Source organism: Panthera uncia, chromosome D1 (assembly GCF_023721935.1).
Source record: "Panthera uncia isolate 11264 chromosome D1, Puncia_PCG_1.0, whole genome shotgun sequence".
In the NCBI taxonomy this organism is placed as follows: Eukaryota; Metazoa; Chordata; class Mammalia; order Carnivora; family Felidae; genus Panthera; species Panthera uncia.
The window spans coordinates 42,913,468-42,939,756 of NC_064808.1; the positions used below are offsets into that span (position 1 = coordinate 42,913,468).

Here is a 26,289-nt window from a genome sequence, read left to right on the forward strand (position 1 = left end):
CTTGTACTCTGCTCCATCTGCCCCCTATTTATTGACCATCTCATGCTCTGTGGCATTTCTTGCCCTGTACCTGCTGCTGGGGATGCCTTCGACTCGCAAACCCCTATCAATCTTCAAGACCCACTTCCCCTGCTTTGACATGTCCCCGAACTCCAGCTTCAGGCTTGGGAGCAGTACCTGGGAACTGCTCGCCTCCGGACTCTTCCCTCAGCTGCTCATTCCGCCGGCTCTCTCGGGCCTCTCTCCAGCGCAGCTTCTGGATGGATGGATTTCTCAGGCATTTCCGGATACGGCATTTTTTTCGTTGCACGGTCTCTGGGCAGGGTGCACCTCCAAACTGTGGCTCCATTTGGATCATCCGGGTTCGAATCATGTGGCCTTTCCCACAGGACTTGTTACATTCCGACCACTGAGACCACTCGGTGAGCTCACAGTCAATGGCTGGCAAGACACAGATGGGCAGGAGTGGATCTCATGTCTGAAACAGCATATGGCCACTTGCGTTTTCCTCTGAACATCTCCACACAAGTCTGAGAGATGCAGAGAAGGTGCTGTTTTCCCATTTTACAGAAGAAACTGGGAGGTTCCTACATGCAGATTGACTTCAGCCCACAGGGTTGGTGTCCAGGTCATAACCCACCTTCTGTGCCCAAATGACTCGAGGAATTTGGAAGATATGTTCAGAGTCTCTCACCCTTCCCTGTGAGCAGCTAGAGTATTGTCAAATCAGCCCTAAGTGGCATAGAGCCATCTTCCACAGTCCCAAGGACTGGGTATTTTTCAGAGCTGACCCCTGTGGACCAATACCCAAGGCCATTGTGACTTTTGCAGTAAGGCTCTGGTAGCTTCTCGTTCAACATCTCCCCGGGTCCTACAGATGGCAGTTTGTGCAAAAATCGCAGGAGCCAGAAACAGAAAATTCATTAGAGAAGAGGGGTGGGGACAAGTGGGGGTCTTAATGGTCTATCAGGGTATAGGATCCAGCATATTCTTATTAAGCCAACACCTCACAAAGTAGAGGGAAAATAACGCAACGGTCTGATTCTGAGAATGTGACCTAAGGAGGCAAAGGATTCTGGACTCCTCACTGGGTCTGCAGAATGTAGATCTAGGAAGAACTCATTTGGGTCAGTAATTTTTGGCCTTTCTCCCTGTGAGCTCAGGCAGCTTATGTGTAAAATGAGGATAATGGTATTTTTCTCATTAGTTGTGAAGACTAAATGAAATCTTCCCAGCTCAGTTCCTGGCGCACAGGAAGCGTTGTTCTCCATTCAGTGAACCCTGTGAATATACGTTTCAGTGGGTAAGTGTCTCGGTCAGAGGTTCTGGAGCCCCCACTCTTGGTGAGATGGGTTGAACACAGGGTCAACCTTAGTTATTCAAAGCCTCAGCCTCAGTTTGATGGTCTGGGTCATCTCCACACATGACCACATGTAGCTAAAACAGCTTGGGAACTGTAATATGGAACACTGAGTGTAACACACCTGCCAGGTCTAGTGTTTGGCACTTGGACCAGTTATGTGGTTTAATCCTCAGAGGAACCTAGGAAATGTTTCTTGCTATTTTACAGTTGAGCAGGGGGGCGGTCATCTGCGTAAGGGACAAAGCTGGGACCTTCCTCTCAGAGGAAGCCAAAAAAACCCATCCTAGCAAGCCTGACTTTCTACTTCCTAAAAGAGAAGCTCTCTTGGAAGATTAGCCAGAAAAATGGGCTCCCTCCCTCTCCTTGGAGATCAGTACCCGAGAAATGCAGGTGATCAAAGAGGTTTTGCAAGAGGCGGGGGTGGGCATTGAGCTTTTCGTTGCTGGTCTTAGCAAGGCTGCAAAAGTACAGAAGTTACTGACTTCACGTCCACCCTCTAGTTGTGGGCAAATGGTCACAGGGAAAAGGAATAGAAGTAAAAAGGTTGGAAAGCCCATGGATCAGAGAGTTGTGGAGGCGGGGAGGGCAAGAGCCACATAATGAGGCTCCTTGACAAGAGCCTGTGCTATGTGTTTCCCATCTCCGTCTCCTCTTTAGACTTCATAGCAACGTGCGGTTTGGGTGTCGTGTAGCTGGTAGCAGGACCCCCTCTTGCTAGTGAGGAGACTGAAGGTTAAAGATCTGTGCTAACATGGAGACCCAAAGCCTGTGCTCTTCGTCCCCAGCAGGCGGCTGGGCTGCAGGACTTACGGCATTCGGGCAGCATGCACTTCTCCACCTGCTCCAGCTCCTCGTTACAGTCTCCGAGTTCCGCCAGAGACTTGAGCATCCGCTGGCGGGTCCGCATGCCCTTCCCGCAGGTCACGCTGCAGTCACTCCACTCGGACCACGGGGACAGCAAGCAGGGGATGGTGTCTAGGCCAAGAGCCAGGTTTGCCACTGAGAACAGGCTCCCTTTACTTTCTTTGATTTCCCTGTGTCCCCTACCCTCTGTTCCCCACTCTGGCCCCTGGAGTCGAGTGCCATGGACTGACCGCCTTCAGGTGACCCAAGTGACCCCGTGGAGCAAGAAGTGGCTCAGCAGACGACTGCCCTTCCTGTCACTCTCCTGCATCTCCCCTGCTGATGTAGCTCAGCAATAGGAATACACAAGTCCCCGCCTGCAACACCCCACACTCCCCCAAGACCATGCAGTACATTTTTGGACACTTTGTTGCTAAAATCCCTAGGGTGACCGCTACTTGTGTGCATGTGCGTGCATGTGTACTGATGTGTGGGTCTGTGTGCATTTGTGGGTAGGGCTGGGGTTGTAATGCTTTATGGGGCCAGGCTTGTCCAGTGCAGAACAAGAGTGGGGGCCTATGACCTGAGGGGTGGATGTCCTGCCCGAATGTATTACAATATCACCCGCCTCCCACCAGGATACTCTGGGGTCCTATAAAACACAGCTGCTGACGAGTGCTTTCCAGAGGTCGCCAGTTTGCCATCCCAGCCTCGCTCAGAATGTCCCTCAAGGGAGGCCCCGCTTGATGGCTCTTGCAAGGACAGTGGGCCGTATGTTCTCCCAGCACGCGCCCAGCCTCCGGCCTTGCTGGTGGTAGTGGCAGGGGTTCTGTGGTCTGGCCCACCGCCCCCATCCCCTGCCCCACGGCCACTCACGACACTCGGGCATCATGCACTTCTCCGCCTGGGAGGTCTCGGCCTTGCACGCGGAGCCGTCCGCCGGGCTCATCTTGACCATGCGATGCCGCTTCTTCATGCCCATCCCGCAGGTGGCGCTGCAGTCATCCCACTCGCCCCACTCGGTCATCAGGCAGCTGCTGGGAGCTGGGAGGCCAGCCCTGTTGGGGTCACGGCTGCCGCCTTGGGAGCACCCCCTCTCCTCCCCTAGCCCCTGCTGGCTGGGCACCCCTACTCACAGCACTCCTCATTGACCGTGCACTTCTCCGTCTCCTCAGTGGGCAGTGTGCACACAGAGCCGTCCTCAGGGAACTGCTTCACATACCTCTCCCGGGACCGCATGCCCATGCCACAGGAGATGCTGCAGGGCGACCAGGTGATCCACTCGGACATGGTGCAGGTGGAGCCGTCTGCAACACACGAGCAGGCGCCGCTGCAGCCCACGTGCCCAGCTCTCCAGGGCAGGAATCGAGAAGGAACTGGCTGTCTTTTCCCCATTGTGGATTCTTGCCTCTTTTGTCAAAGATTAACTGACCATATAATCACGAGTTTGTTTCTGGGCTTTCTGTCCTGTTCCGCTGATCTACAAGGTCTGTTTTTGTGCCAGTGCACGGTTTTGAATGGGGAAAAAGATGGTCTCTTCAACAAATGGTGATGGGAACACTGGAGAGCTACATGCAAAAGAATGAAACTGAACCACTTTCTTGCACCGTACATAAAAATAAAATGGCTTAAGACCTAAATGTGAGACCTGAAACCATAAAAATCCTGGAAGAGAGCACAGGCAGTAATTCCTCTGACATGGGCCGTAGCAACATTTTTCTAGTTAAGTCCCGCGAGGCAAGAGAAATAAGAGCAAAAATAAACTATTGGGACTACATCAAACTAAAAGCTTCTGCACAGCAAAGGAAACAATCAAAGCTAAAAGGCAACCTACGGAATGGGAGAGGATATTTGCAAATGACCTCTCTGATAAAGGGCTGGTATCTAAAATATATAAAGAACTTATAAAACCCAACACCCAAAAACCAAATAATCCAATTTAAAAATGGGCAGGAGACGAACAGACATTTCCCCAAAGATGACACACAGAGGGACAACAGACATATGAAAAGATGCCCAACATCACTCATCAGGGAAATGTAAACCAAAACTACAATGAGCTATTACCTACCTCACACCCATCAGAATGGCTAAAATAAAAGCAACAACAGGTGTTGGGGAAGATGTGGAAAAAAAGGAACCCTCGTGCACTGTTGGTGGGAATGCAAACTAGAGTAGCCACTGTGGAAAGACACTAGAAGTTCCTCAAAAAGTTAAAAATTGAACTGTCCTCTGATCCAATGCTACACTATTGGGTATTTATCCCCAAATACAAAAATACTAACTTGAAAGGATATATTCACTCCTGTGTTTATTGCAGCATTGTTTACAATAGCCAAATTATGCAAGCAACGCAAGTGTCCATCGCTTGTTGATAAAGGAAATGGTATATGTATACAATGGAATATTATTCAGCCATAACACAGAATGAAATCTTGCCATTTGCAACATGGATGGAGCTAGAGAGCATAATGCTAAGCAAAATAAGTCAGAGAAAGATCCTGTAGGATTTTACTTGTGGAATTTCAGAAATAAAGCAAGGGGCATTAAAAGTCTTTTTTGGTTTGTCTCAACTATACAGAAACTGTTCCGGGCGTGGGGGATGGGTGAACTAGGTAACAGGGACTAAGAGTACACTTCAGATGAGTTCGGAGTAATGTATGGAATTGTTGTACACCTGATACAAACATAACACTGTATGTTAAATATCCTGGAATTAAAACAGAACTGGGTGGCATTCAAGGGGAGTCAGGCAGTTGGGGATGGAGGGGAACTTAAAAGGTATAAATCTTGAAACCAGGAATTGTTCTCTAAAAGGACATGCCCGTTTTCCAGGTGCATGGATTACTCCTTATTTCAGGACAATACAGTTGAAAGCTGCTTGGATGGGTACAAGAATGTTTTATTTTATATAATAATTTATCTTAGATTTTATATCTGCATGGTCTAGGGTGTATCCTATATCTAAGACCATTAAATAAAATTAAAAATTCACTTCCCTCTGTCACTTAACTACATTTGAATGTACAAATGTAGTTTGTAATCATACACGTATGATTAGTTGCTGCCATTTTGGATAATACAGATACAGAACTTTCCCATCACAAACTTCTACTGGACAGTGCTGGAAAGGTATTATATATATTCTGAGATACAATGTAAGTTCTGTTGCTCAGAGGAACCTGAGATTTTATAGTTCTTCTCTAAAGCTGCCAGTTCCCTGTCTAGAAAAACTGATGAGAATTTTGTTCCGGAGGGTAAAGATTGCGACTGGCTTTCGGATATAGGGACCTGAAGACAAACACAGGGTGGATTTGTACCCAAACAGATTACACTAAGTGACCACCGACCTCTCATTGCCTCTGTTGAGGCTGGCAACCAAGAGAATACCCCAGCTGCTAACAGAGAACAAATGGTAGTGTGGGGAAGGAATGTCTGTGTGCCAGGGGACAGAGGAAGAGTGAGGAAGGCAGTAGAACCATTCTTTTGTGTGGACGTCTTGGGCTATATATGGCTTTGCTTCTATCCCTAGGGGTTAGCAAAGGCCATGAACATGTAGGTGACACTGGAGGTGGGGAGCAGGGGGAGGATAAAGCCCGCAGCATGGCTTGGTAGTCCCGTTTCCAAATAGGGGTGGGAACTACCCTTGGTGGAAACATAGGAGTGTGTGTGTGTGTGTGCACGCACACGCGTGTGTCTTAGTTCTTTAAAAGAAAAAGGAAATGATGTCATACGTTTATCCATATCAATGAAGACGTACTGAATGCTTTGAATGCCTAGTGGTATGCTCTGAGGTTAAAAAGATAACGTAAGATATGGATCTTGTTCTCTTCTAAGAGCTGGGCACAATAATTTCAGGTACTGAAAATATGACAGCAAAGGTAACACAGAGGGGAAAAACCCACTCCTTGGAGTTTAGGGGAAGATTTCACACAAGAGGGCACACCTGAGTATACTTTTGTAGGGTAAAGGAGATTTGCTTTTAAAGGTGAACGGATAGCTTATGCCAACACCCCAGTACGGAGTGTTTATGTACATGGTATTGGGAGATGAAGTTAGAAGAACTGTGAGTCCAGCCTGCACATGAATGTGGCTGTCGCTTGCCAGGTGTGATGCCTACCCATGGTGATTTAATCTCTGGACAGTGCCGGGGGGACACTGTAGGTTTCTCTCCCGGGACCCACACGTTAGGCCCAGGGACAAGGCTAACCAAAGGAAGCCCGTACAAAGAACACGATGTTCCAGTGTAATAATGGTTAGGCTGGTACAGAAATAGTTAGGGGTACCAGGCTTGACAAGTCCCACCTCACGCTTTCCAGGACCTGGCAAGACATTACGCCAGGAAGGCAGAATTTGGCCACCACCCACTGTGTACCTGACAGGTAGAGCTTGGACTTGAGGCTCAACTCTTCCAGTGACCCCCAAATGGCTGTCCCCAAGTGCCTTTACTGACCGTGTGTCTTTAGTGTTGCAGTGTAACTCATGTGGTGTGGATTTGTGTCACAGTACTCATTTTGCCCTGGCCTTGCACCCGGGGTCGCTGCAGGACTATTTGCCCTGTAAATTAAGCTGAGGAGTTTGCACATGGGCCAAAAGGAGCCACAGATCTTTTAGCTGGGGAGTGAAATGATCAGATCTTTGTAGAAGATCCCTCTAGTGGGGCCCTGGAAGATGGGTGGGAGTGGGGAGATAAGGCGTGGACTAAAGGGCTGGCCCAGAGGATTAGGAAGAAATGAAGATGCACCCGCTACAATAAGATGTATATTCATGCAGTCTAATTCCTTTGGAACATCCAAAGGGGTCTCTGCTTCCTTCCTGTTCTAACCACACCCTGAATAATCAAGTGCGGAAGGCAACCGGATGTGAGCACAAGAGAACTTAATCTGGCGTTGAGTGGGGTAGCTTCTGGGCTGCATGTACACACGTCAGGCACAAAAAGCAGGCACAATTGCAGAAATAGTAAAATCTAGCCTACACTCCATAGGGAATCTTAAGGACCCCCGAATAATCAAAACAACCTTGAAAAAGAACAAAGTTGGAAGATTCACACTTCCTGATTTTAAAATTTAACTACAAAGTTACAGGAATCAAAGCTGTGTGGTGCTGGCATACAGCCAGACCTACAGATCAATGGACTGGAACAGAGAGCCTAGAAATAAAGTCTCACGCAAATGGGCAAATAATCTGAAAAGGGTTCCAAGACCACTCAATAGAGAGAGGACAGGCTTTTCAATAGGTGGTGCTGGGAAAGGTGGATACCCCCATTTAAAAGAATGGAGACTTTTACCTAATATCGTATATAAAAATTAACTTGAAATGGATCAATGACCTATAAACTTAAGAGAAAACCTAGGGCAAAACCTTCAGGACACTTAATCTAGCAATGATTTCTTGGATAGGATACCAAAGGCACGGGCAACCAAAGGGAAAAAACAAACCCAGATTTCACGAAACTTTAGAATTTGGGCAAAAGGATATGGTCAACAGTGAACCGGTAACTTATGGAATGAGAGAAAATATTTGCAAATCCTATCTGATAAGGATTAATATCTAGAATACATGGAAGTGGGGGGGGTTCACTCCCCTCTGAAGTGCCTTATCAAAGGCACAAATGGCAATAAGTCACCATGGGAGTGCAGCCAGGAGATGTATTACTGTCCCCAGCAAGAACCAGAGGGAGAATGACCCACAGTGGGATAAGCTTTCTTCAATTATACTCAGCTTGGAAGTGGTTTTCTTCCTGGCATAAACCAGCCCAATTTCTATATCTCTTCCTGTTGCCTCATTGCACCTGTGAGACAGTTAAGCTCATGGTATAGAGACTAGACCTGTCCAGGTGGAGAGTACAGCTGTACCCTGGAAAGTAGGCAGCTGACCTTTGCACAGCAATCAGATCAGTGCCATTCTGAAGCCTGTGCCATCATGACAGAGGCCATGCAAGTTCACAGCTCAGGCCTGATTTTTGAGCAGTCGCAGAGAGCTAGACAGGATCCTTGCAATCAGCCCCGAGGTCCTGACACAGGAAGGAGGTGCTCTAACTCGGGTGTGAATAGAACACGAAGGCCCACGATGGTCATGTCCCACTAGGGCGATGGATTGAGATTCAGTGTTGGCCAACCTGCTCACCTGTTTCTTTTTTTCTGTAAATATTTTTAATGTTGGTTTGTGTGTGTGAGAGAGAGAGAGAGAGAGAGAGAGAGAGAGAGGGAGGGAGGGAGGGGCAGAGTGCGAGCAAGAGAGGGGCGGAGAGAGAGGGAGACATAGAATCCGAAGCAGGCTCCAGGCTCTGAGCTGTCAGCACAGAGTCCCATGCGGGGCTCTAACCTATAAGCCATGAGTTCATGACCTGAACCGAAGTCAGATGCTTAGATGACCGAGCCACCCAGGCGCCCCTCGCCACAACACAGAACAAGCCTCTGCCAGCTCCTCGCTCACCTGGGCTGTAGCCTCACCTTCGTCACTGCAGCCGGGGCCCATGCAGGGCTGGAAGTCCTGGGTGTCCGGGCAGGGGACGCTGAGGTCCAGCTGCGCCTTTAGCATGCGCTGCCGCATCCTCTTGCCTTTGTCACAGGTGGAGGAGCTGCAGGCAGACCACGGGGACCAGTTGGAGTAGATGCAGGTTTCGGGGGTGTCATCTGGAAAGAGCGTGGGACAGGTTTACCTTGGGAGCCTGTGGACACTGGAGCCAGCCCTATCCCCACGAAAGCTCCTTTGGGGATAAGAAAATCTGCGTTGCCTGCCCTGCCTCAGCAAACCTGGGCGCTCTTGGGGTGGAAGCAGCTATTCACTTGCCTTTAAAGGCGATATTTTAATCATTCCATGAGTATCTAAGCGACAGGGAAGAGTCCTACTAACCCTTCCCCTCAACACATGAGGGTCTCTCTTTTCTGGCCCCTCACTCCTGGCAGACACGGTTTCTGCGGGTGTACAGGCAGATCACAGGCAATTGGGGAAGCACAGCCTTCTGTGTGTGTGTGTGTGTTGCTGTTTAATCTTCTCAACGACCCCATACACAGGTGTCACGATGAGGGCAGCCAATGTTCGCCCAGCACTTATTACACACCAGCATCATTGTAAGAACCTCACATGTTTTGTCCCATCTGGTTCTCACAGCAACACTCAGCGAGGCAGGTTCTGTTATTAATCCCCATTCTACAGGTGAGGACAGTGAGGTAGCATGGAAGCGTCCTGCCCAAGGCCACAGAAAAAAGCCCAAGTGGTGTGGCTCCAGATCCCATGAGAGAAGGGGTTGAAGGCATGGGCCTGCTGCTCCCTCCTGACCGTAGGATCTAGGCCTCCCTTTCCTTGCCGGGGAAGTGGACGTGTCCACGCTGCCTCACAGGCCAGAGTGACCATCAAAGTGGGGAGTGCCGGGGGTCCCAGGACGCCCATGCAAAGGCCCGATACTGGTGAACACGTCTTCTTTGAGTCCTGGCCTCATTTTGGCTTATCTTCCAGGAAGAAGTCCTCAAAGAAGGGACTGCCAAGTCAAAGGACATACTATTTTTGCAGCTCTGAAAACCTGTTCGCAAACTGATTTCTCAGAAGGTATTGCCAGGTTATATTGCTACCTGCAACCAAGAAAACTTACATACCTTCATCTTTCTCTTCTGGAGCCAGATCTGCGACAATATCATCGACGTTATCAGGTACAATATTGCATTGTTCCCCCTGCAAAAGGAATTTTTCTTGGAGGGCTCCCATCAAACAGTGGCACGTGTTGGGGTCAGACGAGGGAGGAGGTAAAATCGGATGCCCACCCTGCGTGCAAATCCCAGGCCACGGTGGAGTTCCGAGCCAACATTTACGATCACACTGAAAGAGAAATGGCAAGAAAGCCACAGCTTCCCAGTCCCTGACCCATGGCAGACGTCAGTAATCAGTTATGGAACTCACTAGGATACCTATCTGTCTGGACCAAATCATTCAGTGGAGCACAGAACCCCACTGTAATGTTGATTTTGCTCATTTAGATCTTACGAATAATTTGCATGCTTAGAAACCTCAGGCGGTCCAGGAGTCCTGTGTTTTGGAATACGCCAGGGACCTCATGATTCCTGAGCAGATAGGGGTATAGTCGGCTCGCACTCCTGGTGGGAAGGGTCTGTGGCAGGGTGAGCTCTAGCCCCAGTACCTTCCGGGCGATTCTCTCGATGACAACTCTGGCTACTTGAGTGATAGACCCGCCCTCTGGATCGTAAAAAGGACTCTGAGGATGGTCCAGGCTGGTCAGGGGCCGGATTTTCTCCTGGGGAATTGTGGGCTTGTTGGGTGACTGTCAGCGGGGAAGAGAACACAGAGAGAGAGAGTGTGGGAAACAGAGTGTTTAAAAACCACAAAAGCAACTTGATTGCAATATGATCAGAACAAAAACCTAATTGTTAGGGATTTCACAACAGCTCTGCCTCTGGTGTTAATGCAATTCTATTCACGCCGTGTATCGTGCAAAAAAAATCGGTAGACCTCGATTTTCAGATTCTCCCAGGTACTCAGGATTACGTCCTGATGAAGACAAAGTTTCAGAGAGCTCATCCCAACTAGGAAACAGCTGAACCAGGCTGGCCTGAATCCAGAGCTCTTCCTGATGGACCAGGCGTTGGCAAACTAGTCTAGAGAGGGTCAGATGGTAAATATTTTAGGTTTTGTGGGTCCCACTGTGTCGGCTCCAACTACTCGACTCAGCTTTTGTAGGGAGAGAGCAGCTCCCTACAACATGTAATTGAATGTGGGCGGCGGGGTTTGAAAACCTTATTTACAAGTCAGGTGGTAGTCCCAGTTTGGCTCACAAACTGGGGTTTTCCAACATACTGCCCTGCCACTGGTTTTCCAATGGCTTCGGATTTCAATGCAATGAAAAATATTAAATCAGGAGACAATCCAAAGTCCTTAACCTAGGTGTCTGGAAACCTCCAGGATCTGGCCCAGCCTCACATACATCAGCTTCTGTTGTTCCCTATTCTCAGCCCCGTCTCTTGCTTTTTGCTTCCATGCCCATTTCCTGCTGTTCCCTTGCTTACCTAGGAACTGCTTTTTAGCAGATTCCCTCTCCATGGCCTCCTGGCCAGCTGTGTGGGTCATACTGTATATGGTATGTGAGGGTGAAACTACACCGGCCTCCCCTTCCAGACTGTGGATTCCTTTACCACATTTGTGTCTGGGACCCCCAGCACAAGGCTGGGGGAAGAGAAAGCACCCAGAAAGCTTTGTCCCTCACCACCACAGGCATATACCCACCTCATAGGTCACCCCACTGTCGGTGCCGGCGTCCCAGGGGATCAGGTCTTGTACCACCTTCTGGACCCAGCCGCACTCCTTGGTACACAGATCCTCTGCAGACAGGCCCACGTTCCAGTCGGGACTGGGGCCCATCATGGTCAGGAAGGACATCAAGTGGCGTGTCCTGTCCACTGAAAATTCAGCCGAGGGTGCCGCTCTCCTGGAAACCAGATACGTTACGTTAGGGGGTCTGGGGGGTACACACTCTGAGGGACATCAGGCCAGACCAGAGCTGAAGGAGGAGAGGACAGAAGGACCAAGGATTCTTGGTCTTCCACTGATCTCTGCCTGTGGCCACTCCTGTTTTACACCCTTTGCTATCCTGAGCCCTTCCACTGGCCACACGTGGAGAGAATCATATGCTACCATCATATCCAGTTTTAATCTGTTCAAGGCACTTAAACTGTTTTTGTAGATGTTTCTTATTGTTCAGCTGTTGATTGACTGTCAACTCTCACTGGAGGGTGAGCCCCAGGAAAGCAGGGCTTTTGTCTGTCTTATTTATGGCTTGATTTCCAGTGCCTACAACAGTGCCTGGCACAGAGTAGATGCTCACTGTTTCTGAGTAAATGAACAAATACTTTGTGTTATTGTAACTGAACCCAAGTTTGTCTGCCTGATGCCCAGCAAAGATGATCACCGAGTCACCAAGGATGCAGCAAGGAAAGAGTTGATTTGAGAGGCAGCCAAAGGCAGAGACGCGAGGGCAAGCCTCAAATCTGCTCCTAAGGAGGAGAGTTGGGGAAATTGGAAGGCAAATGAAAAAGTTCTGGGTAAAGAGTCACAGCTGCACTTACTAGTCTGCAGCTGCGATCAGCCACATTATCTCTCTGGTTACCGGTTTCAATCCCTACCCTCTTTTGATCATTCCTCATTCTTGAGGGAATTGGGACAATGACCATTTTAGTTACTTCCTGCTGAGATGGGGCACAGATCAGAGCTGGGGAATGGAAACTTCCTGCACTCACTTAGAGATACTCTTCAGTCCCAGGCTGAAACCCAACATTCTGCATTACTAAGAGTTATTTTTGAGAGCGCGCGAGGGAAACAGAATCTGAAGCAGGCTCCAGGCTCTGAGCTGTCAGCACACAGCCCGATGCGGGGCTCTAACCCACAAGCCTGAGCTGAAGTTCGACAAGTCACCCAGGTGCCCCTGCATTACCAAGATTTTGTAGTTTGGTTATTAGTGTTTGTACTACATTGTATCTAGGACCTTTGGGGAGAGGTGTTTTAACCAAGCTTGTTGCATGTATTGAGGTCTTCAGGCCAGCTCTCCTGAATAGGAGGGGTCTGCCAGAGGCTCACTGCTCCAAGCAGTGCTTTTTTTTGAGGTCCTCCTTGCTGGCAGGCTGTAGGGAACCTGCGGATTCTCGTATGTTGAATGTGAGGAATCCACGGCTTGACTCCCCTCAGTGTCCCTGAAGAGTGAGCCTCGCTGAAGTTGAAGCTGGCCCTCTGGGTGCTCACTCTTCAGGTCTTTAGTGATACCAAGTCTCCAGGATACAGTCGGTGCAAGGGCACGTCTGTGGGGCACGTCAACCTGCTGGAAGTGAACTTACCTAACCTGCTGGACCTCCCTGAAATTATCCAATTCCCTGATGTGAGGAACTCCTAAGTTATGAAAAGGGTGTAACAACAGTCTTCCATATACCATTTCATAAGGGCTTATTAACTCAAGCCCATGTCTAGGGGCCACTCGTACCTAAAGCAGAACAACCAGCAAGGCTTCTTCCCCAAGTTAAGTTAGTTTCTTGGCAGATCTTTGCCAAAGGTTTTTTTTTTTTTTTCCTTTCTTGGTTTTTCTAGCTGGTTGGGGTTTCCAGGAAGTGTGTAATTTCCACTGGACACCCAAGGCATTGGGCACGGTTTGTCTGGCTTGTGCTGCAAACACTGTTCCATTGTCGCTCTGAATGGTTAGTGGCAATCCAAACCTAGGAATGTTTTTGCTTAAAAGTGTTTTTTTTTTTTTTTTAAGTATACTTTATTGTCAAATTGGCTTCCATACAACACCCAGTGCTCATCCCAACAAGTGCCCTCAATGCACATCACCTACTTTCCCCTACTTAGAAGTGTTTGGACAACTTCTGAGGACTTCACTGAATGGCAGGGGAAAGAGCTTCAACCCGGCTTGTCAAGGGATCTATAAATACCAGCAAATATTGAAAATTACCTGTTGTTTTTGGCTCCTGGTAAAGTCTACCTGCCGGTCTTCTCCAGGCTTGGTGCTTAAAACTTCATCAGGCATTACAAAAAGTTCTAAGGTTTTTTGTTTTGTTTTGTTTTTTAAGTTTCTTCCCCTTTTTTGACAAATTTTGCAATGGAGATAACAGGAACTTATGTGACTTTCAATAAACACAAGCAGAATAAAAGTTTTATATTATAGTGCTTTTAATTCTAAGCACGTGTCCATTTTAATTAAACCAGCAACCTTAAATTAGTTTTACTACTCAGTATTTTCCAAGATCATGTGAAAATCATTTGGGTTAGTTTCAGTCTTTGAGTTTTAGAATGTCCAATTCGAACAAGCGTTTGCTTTTTAACTAACCAGAACTCTTTTACAAATTAACTTTAGCAACACCATGCAGATGGAGAGCAAATAGCTCACACACATGGACACATACAAATACACAAACAAGATGCAGAAAAAATCTTAAAGGCCCAATTTCCAAGTCTCTACCCTTTTTTACAACACAAATCTAATTGCAAGGTGGTATAATTTACGGATTCATTAATTGGTCATTTTTCTCAAGAGTCGAAGGACTATTGTGGCCAGTGTTACAAAAGAAGATTGCCCTATTTTGGAGAACAGAGCCGAAAGGGCTGCATGTGGGGATCAAGCAGGGACTTTCCATTTTCCAATTAGAACACGGCTGGTTTTATTCGAAGATATCACAAGCTGCAGCAAGCCTAATGAAGCCCAGAGTGCCTCCGTGGGCACTGGTTCCTCCGCAAAAGTTGAGGCTTCACCCACAGAACCAAATGGCTTCCTAGTTTCTAGTTCCTCCCTAAAATTCAGAGCTTCACTGACTGAACCAAACAATTGGCTAGTCTGCCCTCTCTTAAGAAAAGGAGGGGCGCCTGGGTGGCTCAGTCGGTTGGGCGACCGACTTCGGCTCAGGTCATGATCTCGCAGTCCGTGAGTTCGAGCCCTGCATCGGGCTCTGTGTTGACAGCTCGGAGCCTGGAGCCTGCTTCGGATTCTGTGTCTCCCTCTCTCTCTGACCCTCCCCCGTTCATGCTCTGTCTCTCTCTGTCTCAAAAATAAATAAACGTAAAAAAAAAAATTAAAAAAAAGAAGAAAAGGAGACAAAGAGAACCCAAATCCTGTGTTTGGAGGCAGCCGAGTGAGAGGAAGAAATCTAAGAAAGCCAAACCAGAGGGAGGAAGAAATAAGCAGCCTCCCATGCCATGGAGTATGCAGTACTCACCAAGAGACCTCTGTCTAAACGAAACCCAAAGCCATTTTCTTGCCGCAGGTTAATTTAGGTGCCGAAGGCCGATGGTGCCCAGTCGGAGTGGGGTCTTGAGGTCGGGCCCCTCGACAAAAAGCCTAGGCAACTGCTTGGACCAGTCACCAGAATCCTGTTAGCAGCTCAGGGCCGACAAACCATGGGCGCAGAGCTCCTGCCTGGCTCACCAAATCTGTAGCCAAACCCAAGTTCGCCTGCCCGATACTCAGCAAAGACCATCACTGAGAGACATGGGGTCCCCAGAAAGCTCCTCCACAGGCAGCAAAAGGAGGAGACAGGATAAAACTCAGCCCCACCTCCTCCCAGGAGCAGAATCAGGGCAGTTTAAAGGCAAATGGAAGACATTTGGCTGAAAAGTTGCAGCTGAGGGCAGTTCCATTAACCCTTTGCTTACCGGTTCCATTGTGTGCCTAGCTGTGTTGGGATGGACTTTACAAATCAGTGCTTACCAATGCCCCAAGCCTTTCTTTCTTTCTTTTTTTGGATATCCTCACTCAATCCTCAGAACAGACCTGAGGGAAGAATGACTGATTCCAATTTATGCATGAGGAAACTGAGGCTCACGGGCTTATGTTATGCAACTTGTCCAAAATCACCAAGTTAAAAATGGCAGACAAGACCACGACCCAAGGCAATATTAGTTCGAATCAGCGCTCTTTTCATCATCAATTTCAAATTCCTTCTCCCTGCCCCGTTTTCACTCTGCGATCAACATTGTGCCGTCAGAGGTGGGGGAGTGTCTCCCCAGCTTGCTGCCTCTGTTGTCCTCACGAGGCTGCTGACAGCACGGCCCTGCCCCGGTACCAGAACTCGCCCGTGGCCACATCCTCCGGTTGGTGAGCAAGGACCTGGCTATATAGCCGGGGAGATGGGTTGTCTGTCAACCCCCAAGCCACAAGAGGCTATTATTCTTCAACCTCTGTCTCCTCAAGTTGCTAAGAAGAGGTCTCAGCCGTGGCCAGGGCTGGGCGAGGACAATGGTGGTGGCCCCCTGGGGCGGGGGTTGGGGAGCTGGGGAAGGAAGAGTTAGATGCACTCAGCACACACCGGGTGGCAGACCCGGGTTATTTTATTTCCCCACCCCCGTGACAATCCCGTGGGGTTTGAGTTGTCCCATTTTGTAGAGAAGAAAGCAAGCGTGGAAAGGTATAAAGGTTAATGGACCTTTAAAGAGACACAGCTGGTAGGGGCTGAGGTTTAAAGGCAGCTCTGCCTGACTCTACACCCCCAGGCTGCTAATTGTGGGGAATCCTTGGCTGGGGACCAACGTGTCTGTTCAGTTCAGCTGGCAGCTGGTGCACCTCAGCTGCTGGGGAGTCCCCGTGTCCCTCTGTGGAGGCCAGCTGCTTCTGGCTCCCCTCACCTGTCCCCAAAAGTAATGACTCCAGACCTGGTTAGGCCTCGTGGAACTGGACCCGTTGGGCTCTGGCAGGCTAGATGGGGTCAAGCCACGCACAGAGAGGAACGGAAGCCTGGGTGTGTGTCTGGCGTCACCTCTTTGAGCTGCGGGTCCTGGGGGCAAATTACCAAAGCATTCTGTGCCTCAGCGTCCCCGTCTGTAAAATGGGGATCTCCATATGTCTACTCCAAAGGGTTACTGTGTTTAATGAGAGAACTTGCATACGGTGCTTAGTCCAGCACCTGGCACTTGAGAGAAGCAGTGTAGGGTTGTAAAGAGATCAGAAAAGAGAGGGGGGAAGTGGAGGGAGGCCTTCCTGAGTGGACTACCCATTATAGCCTGATGCCAGTCTATGTTCTGTTACAGGAGTGGGGGAAGAGCCTGGTCTGAGCCCTGGCTTGGGTGTCAGCAGCCCAGCAAGGCCCGGTGTCGCCCTCCTCTCCAGCCTCCTGCCGCCCACCCCATCTGCCGCCCTGTGCCCCGGCCAGACCAGCCTAGTTGCAGGTCCCATGTGCACTTCCATCTGCTGGGAAAGCTCTTCTGCAGTGGTTTGCACCGTGTGGTCCCCTGGTAACTTGTTAGAAATGCGGATTCTTGAGCCCCACCCCAGGTTTACTTAATCAGAGACTCTGGGGGTAGGACCCAGCATTCTAGTTTAACGACCCCTCGAGGTGCTCCGGATGCACCTCGAGTTTAACGAGTGTTGGTCTACTCCTCTTTCAAGCTTCAGGTCATGAGTCACCTCATCCTGGAGCCTTTTGGATCTCCCTGACTGAGGCCAGTGCCTGTGGTGTCTCTCCATACTCTCTGAAGCTGTGCCCTATGATCGACATCACCCTGTCATCATTCGGTCTTCCCCCTCTAGATTGGGAGCTCCTTGAGGGCAGGGACCCTAAGCTTCATCCCAGGACCGCGGTGCCCAGCGGGCGGGCTGAACAAGGCAGTGTGTGAAGACTTGGGCTCTTCCACCCCCAGCTCTAGGTCTTGGCAGTAAGTCACTCACTGTCCTCCAGTCCCAGGTTCTTCATCTGACACCACCTACCTGCAGGGTTTCTGTGAGGCTCCCACGATGCTTTTTGAGGAAGCCTTTATAAACCGCTAATGTCCCCCACACACCTAGTCCACTACGTAGGCACAAACTGGGGGATTTCATCTTCTTTTCCCAGGTGTGCATTTACTGGCATGTAGGTGAGTGGCTTTAGCTTTTAGCAGCTTCTTTAAAGACCTGGCTTCTACAAGAACTGCAGCCTTGCTCACTAGGGACTCACAGTGTATGGTCTGGGGCCCGCCTTCCTGTCGGTGCAAACCATACAGCATGGACATCTGAGGGGACTGCTTTTGCCCCAGCCCTCCTTGGCTCTTGGCCCCTTGGGGAGTCCAGCAAGGCCTTGGGGGGCATACTTCGTCTTCCATTGCCATAGAAACCAACCACTCCACCTGTTACCTTCCCATCTCCCTGAGCATGTGGCTTGCTTTGTCAGAATTGTCATTTGTATCCTGTAAGCTATGGGTGACACTATTCATAGTGACAACCTAAGGGGCAAAGACATCTCTGCTCAGGAGTCCGGTGCTGGGGAAACCGAATCAAGCCTGACCCAACAGGCCATCCCGATACTCTGCTCAGCTGATGGACTTAACCATCGGAGAACCTCACGTGTCTTGTAAGACACGATGCAAATTGTTTTCCACCGATGCACTTTGGCCAAATCTGTAACCTGAGTGACGTATCCTTCCAGACCTTGGTGAGTTTTAAGGAGTAGGAAATTTGGGGCAACCAATCCCTGCACAAAACGCCTGACCTTAGGTTGGGTAATATGGCAAACTTGAATCTGTACGGGCCTGGGGGCAATGTTAGCAATTTTCTAGCATCTTCAGTTATGCTCTGCTCTTTTCTCTTACCCTTGACTGGGAAATTTGTCCCCTGATCCCCAGCTCCCATAATGCATTCTGCAGGAAGCATTTCCTGACCTCTCTTCAAATTGTTTAGGACCCCGGGTGCACTTTCCCAGAGCACGATGAGCTCACTCTTTCCTTGGGGTTCTGGTTGAATTTCCATCTTGCACATTAGGTTCCAGAAGAGTAGAGACCATTTTTGTCTTGCTTACAGCTCTATCTCAGAGCCCGGCTTAGAACTTGGCATGAAGTGGATTCTCCTCAAATATTTGTTTTAAATAAATTACTTATTAATCTAGGAAATGAATGGAGCTCTTATACTTTCTTTGACCTTCAAATTTAATTTAAAAATCACCTCAAAGTATTTGTTACTTCCATAATAAAAATGCTATTTAAAATAATGAAATGGATAAGAATATATGGGAGTTTTCTTTGGGAAATGCTTGGTACGACTGGAGTTCTTTAATTTGTCCAAACCATAATAAAAATCCACACTCATGCTTTCTTATATGCCATATCTTTCCAGATATGATATTTTGTGAATTTGGTTTTATTTTTCTGTTCTGGGATTTAAGTTTTTCATCAGTTTTCTAGCAAAGAGAGTTGATCTGGCCATACCATGATAACAGTATATTATAAATCATGATAATTAAAATGGAAGCCTATTCAGGACAAGAAAGAAATATAAATGAGTGGCATAGATTGGAGATCCCAGAAACTTTAGATATGGTATTATACAAAACAGACTTCTCAAATTAGGGGGGAAAGGAAAGATTGTGCCAACAGGGTGGGGCCAACTTAACTGCAGTTTTTCTTTTAAAAATGTGGAATTTGCACTTAATCTCACATACCTAAATAAATAATCCAGAGTTAAATAGACAGCAACCAGATTATAGGGGACATGTCGATTACTGATTTGCTAGAGAAATGTTAATTTCCTCTGCTTTGAAACAATAAAGCAATAACAAAAGTAATTGAATTATGAACCAACTAAAGACATCTGTGTAATGAAACAACATGGTTGAATTAGCGAGAAAAAAAAATGGCATGTTGGAAAAAACATCTCCATGCAGTGTGACTGACAAATGTAACTGTCATACATACAGAGCTAATCCAAATCTGTAAGAAAAACACCACAATCGCGACAGATAAAGGAAAGTTATGAACAGAAAATTCACACCAGAAAAATGAATAAGGAAGACCAGATGAAGACATGGAGAAGTGCTTCACCTTTTTACATTCAGAGAGGCAGCATGGTGCGCAGGGAAGAACAAAGGATATTGGAAGAGGCAGCTGGATTTGCATCTGGGTTCAGCCGCTTGCTAGCTCTGTGCCAGGGGCTTTTTGCCGCCCCACCCCGGCTCTTTGCACCTACTATGGCAGCAAAATGGGAGCATCATCTTACCCACCCAAGGGGTTTTCGTGAGGAAACTGCTTGTCATTGTGACCGGCACATCCTAGGACTTGGTAAATGTTGATTTCTTGCTCATTAAGCCTTTCCAAACAAAACTTCAAAGAACACCATAAAAGAAAAGAGGCAGTAGGGATTTTTATGCTCCTCCTAAGAACTTATTATCTCCTTCTAAATTTCAGATCCAAACCAGTGTAACTCAGGTCACTGGTGAGACTCTAGTCACTGGCGATTCAGGTCACTCATATGCCGAGTTTTGTCTCTCATGTATTTCAAATAATCCCCCATAGCTTTCGAAGTTGCAGAAACTCAATCTAACCACTAGAGGGCGCAAGAGCCACGCACTAGGCTGAAGTCCTGCGTGGTAGGTCTGAGGTTTCTGCCTCGGAAAAACTGCTTATAACCTGGAGGCATCTAGGGCTCCGGGTCCCTCTGGCCAATTAGATCTACCACCTGCTCCTCTAGTCCAACGCGTCTTTACAATCCTGAAGGTATCGGCAGACCTGGGCAAGTGCTACAGGAGACAGGAAGGGCCCTGAAACTTTCAGCCCTGATCTGAGAAAGAGAGAGATGCCTTTGTCCTCATGGGGAGAGCCATGGCTTGGGTGATTTGCGGGGCAGGATTGCTGGAGAGGGTGACTGTCTCTAGTCCACCCTCCCTTCATCTGTCTCAAAAACAAGGACAGTTGTCTAATCAAATGTGAATTAAACAGAGTGGCTGGAAATAATTACAGAGACTACAGTCCCTTATAAAATCCATTGTAAGAATAAAGATTATTTGCAGAAGTTCCAGTAATTCCTAGCATTCAGATTAACCTGGAGGAACTGGGTGGTAGGAATTTAGAACTGATTTGCAGGAAACCTGGTCGTTTTCTACTCAGGCGCCAGAGGAACTGGTGAAGGATGTGGGTTTTGTTCAGAATCTGTCTTTCCTGTCTCTACCTGCACTCTGGGCTGACAGAACCACAGCTTGATTTATTGAGCTAAACAAGTCAGCAGCTAATTTGTTTCGTTCATGGCTGTCCTTTGAGAAGTGGTCCTGGGGAAAAAGATGAAGATCATTGAAAAGCAAGTCAGTTTCACAGGGCAGGACCTCACAAAGTAGGTCACCCCGGCTTTCCACTGGCCCAAGGGTGGATAGAATCCCATTAACCTCAATCGGGCAGGCTCAGTGAGGAGGGGCAGGGCTGTTTCTGCAAAACAAAACTTGGCTGCGTGGAGGCTTCCTAATTTGACTTCCTAATGAGATTTGGAAGAGGGAAGGGGAGACTGGGGTATGGGAAAATCAAAGGAAAATTCCTTTCCCTTAACGAGCTGGTAGCACTGAGCAGAGAGGGTTTGGGTGTTTGGGAGGTCTGGGTGTTTGCCATCGATTAATTCTGTTCCACTGGGGTCTCATGAAGTCTGAGGGACGGGGGAAAGCTGGGAAGGTGTCCCTAAATATATATATACGTATATATATATATACGTATATATATATAACAAATTTACAGAAAAGTCTTCCCCATCTTAAAAAAGAAGAAGACAAAAAACATCATTGACTCTGTTACTCCTTGGAGCAGTAGTTGTTCCAGCCACTCTTCTTTCACAGCGAACTCAGAAGACTTGTCTGTATTCGCTGACTCTATAACCTCACTTTCTGTTCACATTTCACCCCTCTGGAGGCTGCCCACCATTGCTCAGTGGAAAGGATTCTCAATAAGGTCACTGATTTTCTTCATGTTGGTCAACCCAATAGGCATGATGCAGCCCTAATCTTACTTGATCTCTCAGGTGCACTGGACACAGCTGACCACTCTCTCCTGGAGCACTTTCTTCTCTTGGCTTCCCTGATGCCAAGCTTCCTTCCCCAGTCTGTTTGCTACTCCTTTTCTGTTTCCTTCCTTTGCAGGCATGTCCTCCAACGTGCATCTCCAACGTATCACATCCAGAACTGAGCTCATGGTCTTTCCCACTGAACTTCATTTACTATTCTGAACCTAATAGGTGGCCCCATTCATCCAGGTGTCTCTGCTTCCCTCACTCTCCATATTGAACTTATCACTGCAGCCTGTGGGATTCTGCTCCTACACCTCTCTACGACCGCCATACCTCTCCATCTCTACCACCACCATCCTTGTCAAGGTCACTGTGAATTCTCCCCTCACTACTCTTAACCTTCTCGTATTGGAGCCAGAGTGTTGTTACTGTTGTTTTTTTTTTTTAAGTTTATTTACTTGTTTTGGAGAGAGAGTGAGCTCATGTGGGGGAAGGGCAGAGAGAGAGAGAGAGAGAGAGAATCTCAAACAGCTTCTGAGCTGTCAGTGCAGAGCCCGACATAGGGCTCGAACTCACAAACTATGATATCATGACCTGAGCGGAAATCAAAAGTTGGACAACATACTGAGCCACCCAGACACCCCTGTTTGTTTTCTTTTGAATGCAGATTTGATCATGTTGTCATCCTGCTTAAAACCCTTCAAAGATTTCCCATTACTCTTAATGGAAAAATCTAAATCCCTAATGTGTGCCTTGGCCCCACACCAAGTTCGCCTGTGATTTCTGGACCTAGTTATACCACAACTGTTTAGCACCTTAAGTATGCTGAACCCTCCTCAGGGTCTTTACACATGATAGTCTCTCTAGACTTTCTAGAACGTTCTCCCCTTTCTTTGTCTCTTTACCTAGTCAGCTCCTATTGGTTCCTTAACTCTTAGCTCAATGGCCATCCCTTAAAGGAAGCTTTCTCTGACCTTCAGCTTGGGTCAGGGTCCCCGTCACGCTCTCTCATGGCACCTTATATCTTCACAGACATGTCACATTTGTCAGCATTTGGTTAATGTCTCTCCCTCACTAAACTGTGAGTTCATGAGAAACTCTGCTCTGCTCAGCACTGTATTCCTAAGTATCTTTGACAGTACTTCCCTTTAGAGACCGGCCATAAATGTTTGTTGAGGCAATGAAATGTTTCAGTCATCCTTAACGGAAGGACACAAGGTAAGTGAAAGTCACGGTTTTGTTTTGTTCTGGGGCAGGAGTCAGACAATTTGGTTGTGGTCACAGTGTGAATTTCATGCTGGTCCGAAGTCTGACTGGCAGATATATATATGTCTTGATTGGTGAAAAGACGGACACTGAATGACCTGTTACGTAGTTGGAGGGGCCTTGTAATAAGTAAGGGGCACAGGGAGTGGAGGCAGCTGGGGAGGGTTGGAATTCTAGTTCTTCCGCCAGTGGAGCTGGCTGCTGAGGTCTGAGCCTCTGTCTCATCTGCAAAGTGAGGCTCCAGACCCCTACCTCATGGGGTTAGTATGAGGATGGAGTGGGATGAGGAACATAAGTCCTGGCAGGGTACCTGGCACATAGTAGGCGCTAGAGACAAGAGGACAGCTCTCTGCTCCCTGCTTTTTCTTCCTCCTTTCCGCTCTCCTTCCAGAAGCACCCTGCTTTGCCATTTACACCTTCCTAAACCCCGGGCTTCTTAAGGGAAAACTGGGATCAGGTTTCCCTAGTGGTATCAACACTGGCATCTGCAAACTCTGGCCCAGATGCCCCCAGCCCCTGCCTGGTTTTGAGCCCAAGGTGAGGACTCGTCCACATGCAGTTTTGGGAGCTGGGGGCAGCTGAGGAGAGCCTGAGCGCACAAGATTCAGGGTGGGTGTTTTTTTCTGACTGACCTTAATGATGTGAAGGGGCCTCAGGGCCTCGGTGAATTCACATTGGTGTTTTTTGGTGGGACAGGCCTGAGACAGGCAAATGCCCCCCTACCAGGGGACAGCCGGGGGCAGTAGACCCTGCCTCTGCTGCTTCTCCTTGGAGGGGAAGGCATTTCCAGGGCTGGGCAGGTTTCCAACCACGCCGGCCCCAGCTTCCTCAGAGGAGATCACAGCAAGCCAGGAAAGGCCTCTACGCAGCCAGCTCAGCTGCCCTTGGTCCGCTGTCCAGGTGTGGGCCTGTCTCTCTTTCCTCAGGTCGCCACTTAGGGCCTCAGTTCTGCCCAGACCTGGGCCAATCCAGGGCAAGGAGCCTCCTTCCAGACTCAGCCCCGTATGATACCTTCTGAACAAGACCCTTCATGACCCCTCCTCAATCCTCGGCTGGGTTGTGCCCCTTCTCTAGGCTTCCAGAACCACTTATAACCTCATCATAACATTTATCCCCATGGAGTGTGCATGGCCACCATGGTGTGTGGTGTCACCTGAAGGTGTGAAAAGGGCAGCTCTGGGGTGGGAGACCTCTCTTTATTGTCCATCCCCCCACCCCCAATGGCTGTGGGTTCCAAAGGCTGGGGACTGGGTGTACAGGGCTGGCACGTCGTGGGTGGGGGAGGAATGGTTAATTTGCTGAATGGTTAAACAGGTGGGCACCAGATGCCTGGCAGCAGCTTCCCTGCTCCCCGCTGGTTGTGTGGGAGCACTCCTCTCTCCGCTCCTGCTACCCCATCCTGTGCTTCTCTACCCATCATCTTGACTTTGCCTTTGCTCGCACCGAGCAGAATCTCACCCACTGCCTGTGTCGTTGCGCTCTCCATCACCACCATCACCGGTGGGTATAGACGCCTCCAGAGAATGACCAAGCCATTCTTCATAAACCATTTTCATGCGGTTGGCAGGAACTTTGCTCCAAGTCTTGCATCCTTGAAGGAGGAGTGAAACCAAAGCTCGTTCAAGGAACTGCACAGGACTCGGCATGGCCAGAGAGAGGTGCAGAGTAGAGAGAGGCAAGACATGAGCCCTAAGGAAAAGGAAGCAGGAGCTGGGGCATGTTCGGCTCACTGGGGCCTCTCTAAGTGATCCCGGAGACCAAAGGAGGTCATGGAGGGATTCTAAGGAGAGGATAACACAATAGGATTTGGTTTGGTTTTGTTTTTTTGATATGATGATTTCAAGGTCCACGTAGGCCATCTACAGAGAGGTGTCCAAGAAACTGATGGATGATCTACTTACTCACCTACCTATATTCCTACCTACCTACCTACATATCTGCCTGGCGGAGCAGTCCTTCAGGGAGCCATCGGCATACCCTAGGTCATCAAAATACAAGGGAGGATGAAATCTTAAAGGGATAGAGTAGACAGGAAAGAGATAACCTGGGGCCAATCTAGTTTTCCACGAGTAAGACCTGCCTAGAGTGAGTGTACCTGTGTGCGAAGGTGGTTTCAGTCGGTCGTGGCCGAGAACATGAGTGAACACGTAATGGCAACTGTTATGTCCGGTTCTGTGGTATTAGAGCCATCGGGGGAGACAAAGACCAGGCCCGTATTCCTGAGAAGATACAGGTAAGTGTGATAGGCCCACACGTGGGCAGTGTACCTCACCTGCTCATGCACCTGAGAGGTACTGCTAACTTTAATGACATAACTCATGTGGTGGCCAGCCGGTGGGTGGCTCCGAGTATGAGAAATGGCCAGGGTCTGTGTGCTACTTACACGTTGAGAGGCTGCCAGGCTGGCCACTGAGCTTTGGCCTTGATGACGGTGAGGACCTCATCACTCTGCAAAAAAAGGACCACAGTTGTTTAGTGAGGAGAGCCAGGCTCATGGCAGCAAGAGAGGTTTGACATGGTGACATTGTCCACCTTCACTCCCTTACCTGCTGCCCAGGTGTGGAGCCATCCCTCCCCAGGGTAGCGAAGCCCGGGAGCCTCGGCCATCCCGGGGGATGGGGCTCAGTGCCCGCTGCGTCTGTTGTGTGTTGCACACTGATGGGTTCACTGAGCCACACCCTGGTTTCTAGCTCCGGCCACCCCTCCCGCACTGCAGCCGGAGCTCTGACCCGGCCTCCGCCTTGGATGGCCATGCTTCTATATCATGCCCAGCCTGGAGGGCAGGTTGTGCACTCTGTGTCCAGGCACCGGCTGCATGAGGAGTTGCAGGGTAGCCAATACCTGCTCCGGAGGATTGTCACCACCCCCCTCCACCCCCCTAGCCCCAGACCTCTCCTGCTGTTGAGACACACACACCTGATTGGACTCCCTTGGACAGGAGGCCAGAACAAAGTCTGAGGCCAACACCCCTTGTGCTGCTCATATCATTCTGCTCTATTTGCTTTGGACAGCGTGTAGCATGGGCCCTTAAAATCGATTTTTGAGGAAGGATTTGCTAATTAACAATTTGAAGGAAAGCATTAAGTCAACATCGAGGGGGGAAATGCAGAAGTTTGTGGATCTTGCTTAACTTTACTTGGCAGTCTGTTTGGGTTTTTATCTTCAGTGACGGGGCAGAGGAGTATCATAACCTTTTCAAGGCTTAAGGCTTCCACGGGCCCAAATTTGGCTTTGGCTAGGGACCTTCCCTGGAGAGGATTCAGCTGGTCCTGGATCTCCCCTTCCCCTGGCTGGGCCCAGCAGTGCTCAGATGCCACTGTCCACTGTACTTGGAAAAGCCTAGAATGTCACCAGCTGAGGAAGGAAGTACTCTGTTGCTGACTGAACAGGTCCCTGAGTTCCAAGAGGGCAGAGACTTGCTTGGCTGGCTTATATCTCTGCTCCAGTTTTTAGAGCCATGCCTGGCGTGAGTGTCTAGGACATATTTAGGATGAACTGACAAACTTCTTAATTGGTGGGTACCATGCCCAGAAAATCCCACCACCCTGCAGTCATCTCCTACATCCCAGGGCTCGCAATGAGCCCTTCTTCCAACCCCAGAAGGCCACTC

At 48.8% G+C, this 26,289-nt stretch overlaps 1 protein-coding gene across 5 annotated transcripts in view; it reads right to left on the reverse strand.

The window, feature by feature from the left end:
- SPON1 (spondin 1) overlaps positions 1-26,289 on the reverse strand; it is a 258,574-nt gene that overhangs the window by 3,877 nt on the left and 228,408 nt on the right. For 4 of the 5 annotated variants that reach the window (XR_007461763.1, XR_007461762.1, XR_007461764.1 and 1 more), the window contains exons 7-15: positions 25,063-25,127; positions 11,441-11,642; positions 10,341-10,481; positions 9,802-9,877; positions 8,659-8,841; positions 3,343-3,513; positions 3,083-3,250; positions 2,174-2,338; positions 178-441 (exon numbers count right to left, since the gene is read on the reverse strand). Coding sequence is in view for 2 of the 5 variants with exons in the window: in XM_049649533.1 (XP_049505490.1) it covers positions 178-441; positions 2,174-2,338; positions 3,083-3,250; positions 3,343-3,513; positions 8,659-8,841; positions 9,802-9,877; positions 10,341-10,481; positions 11,441-11,642; positions 25,063-25,127 (1,435 nt within the window). In the remaining 3 variants the exon portion in view is untranslated. The remainder of the gene's footprint in view (positions 1-177; positions 442-2,173; positions 2,339-3,082; positions 3,251-3,342; positions 3,514-8,658; positions 8,842-9,801; positions 9,878-10,340; positions 10,482-11,440; positions 11,643-25,062; positions 25,128-26,289) is intronic. The other variant, XM_049649556.1, reaches the window with a different exon arrangement.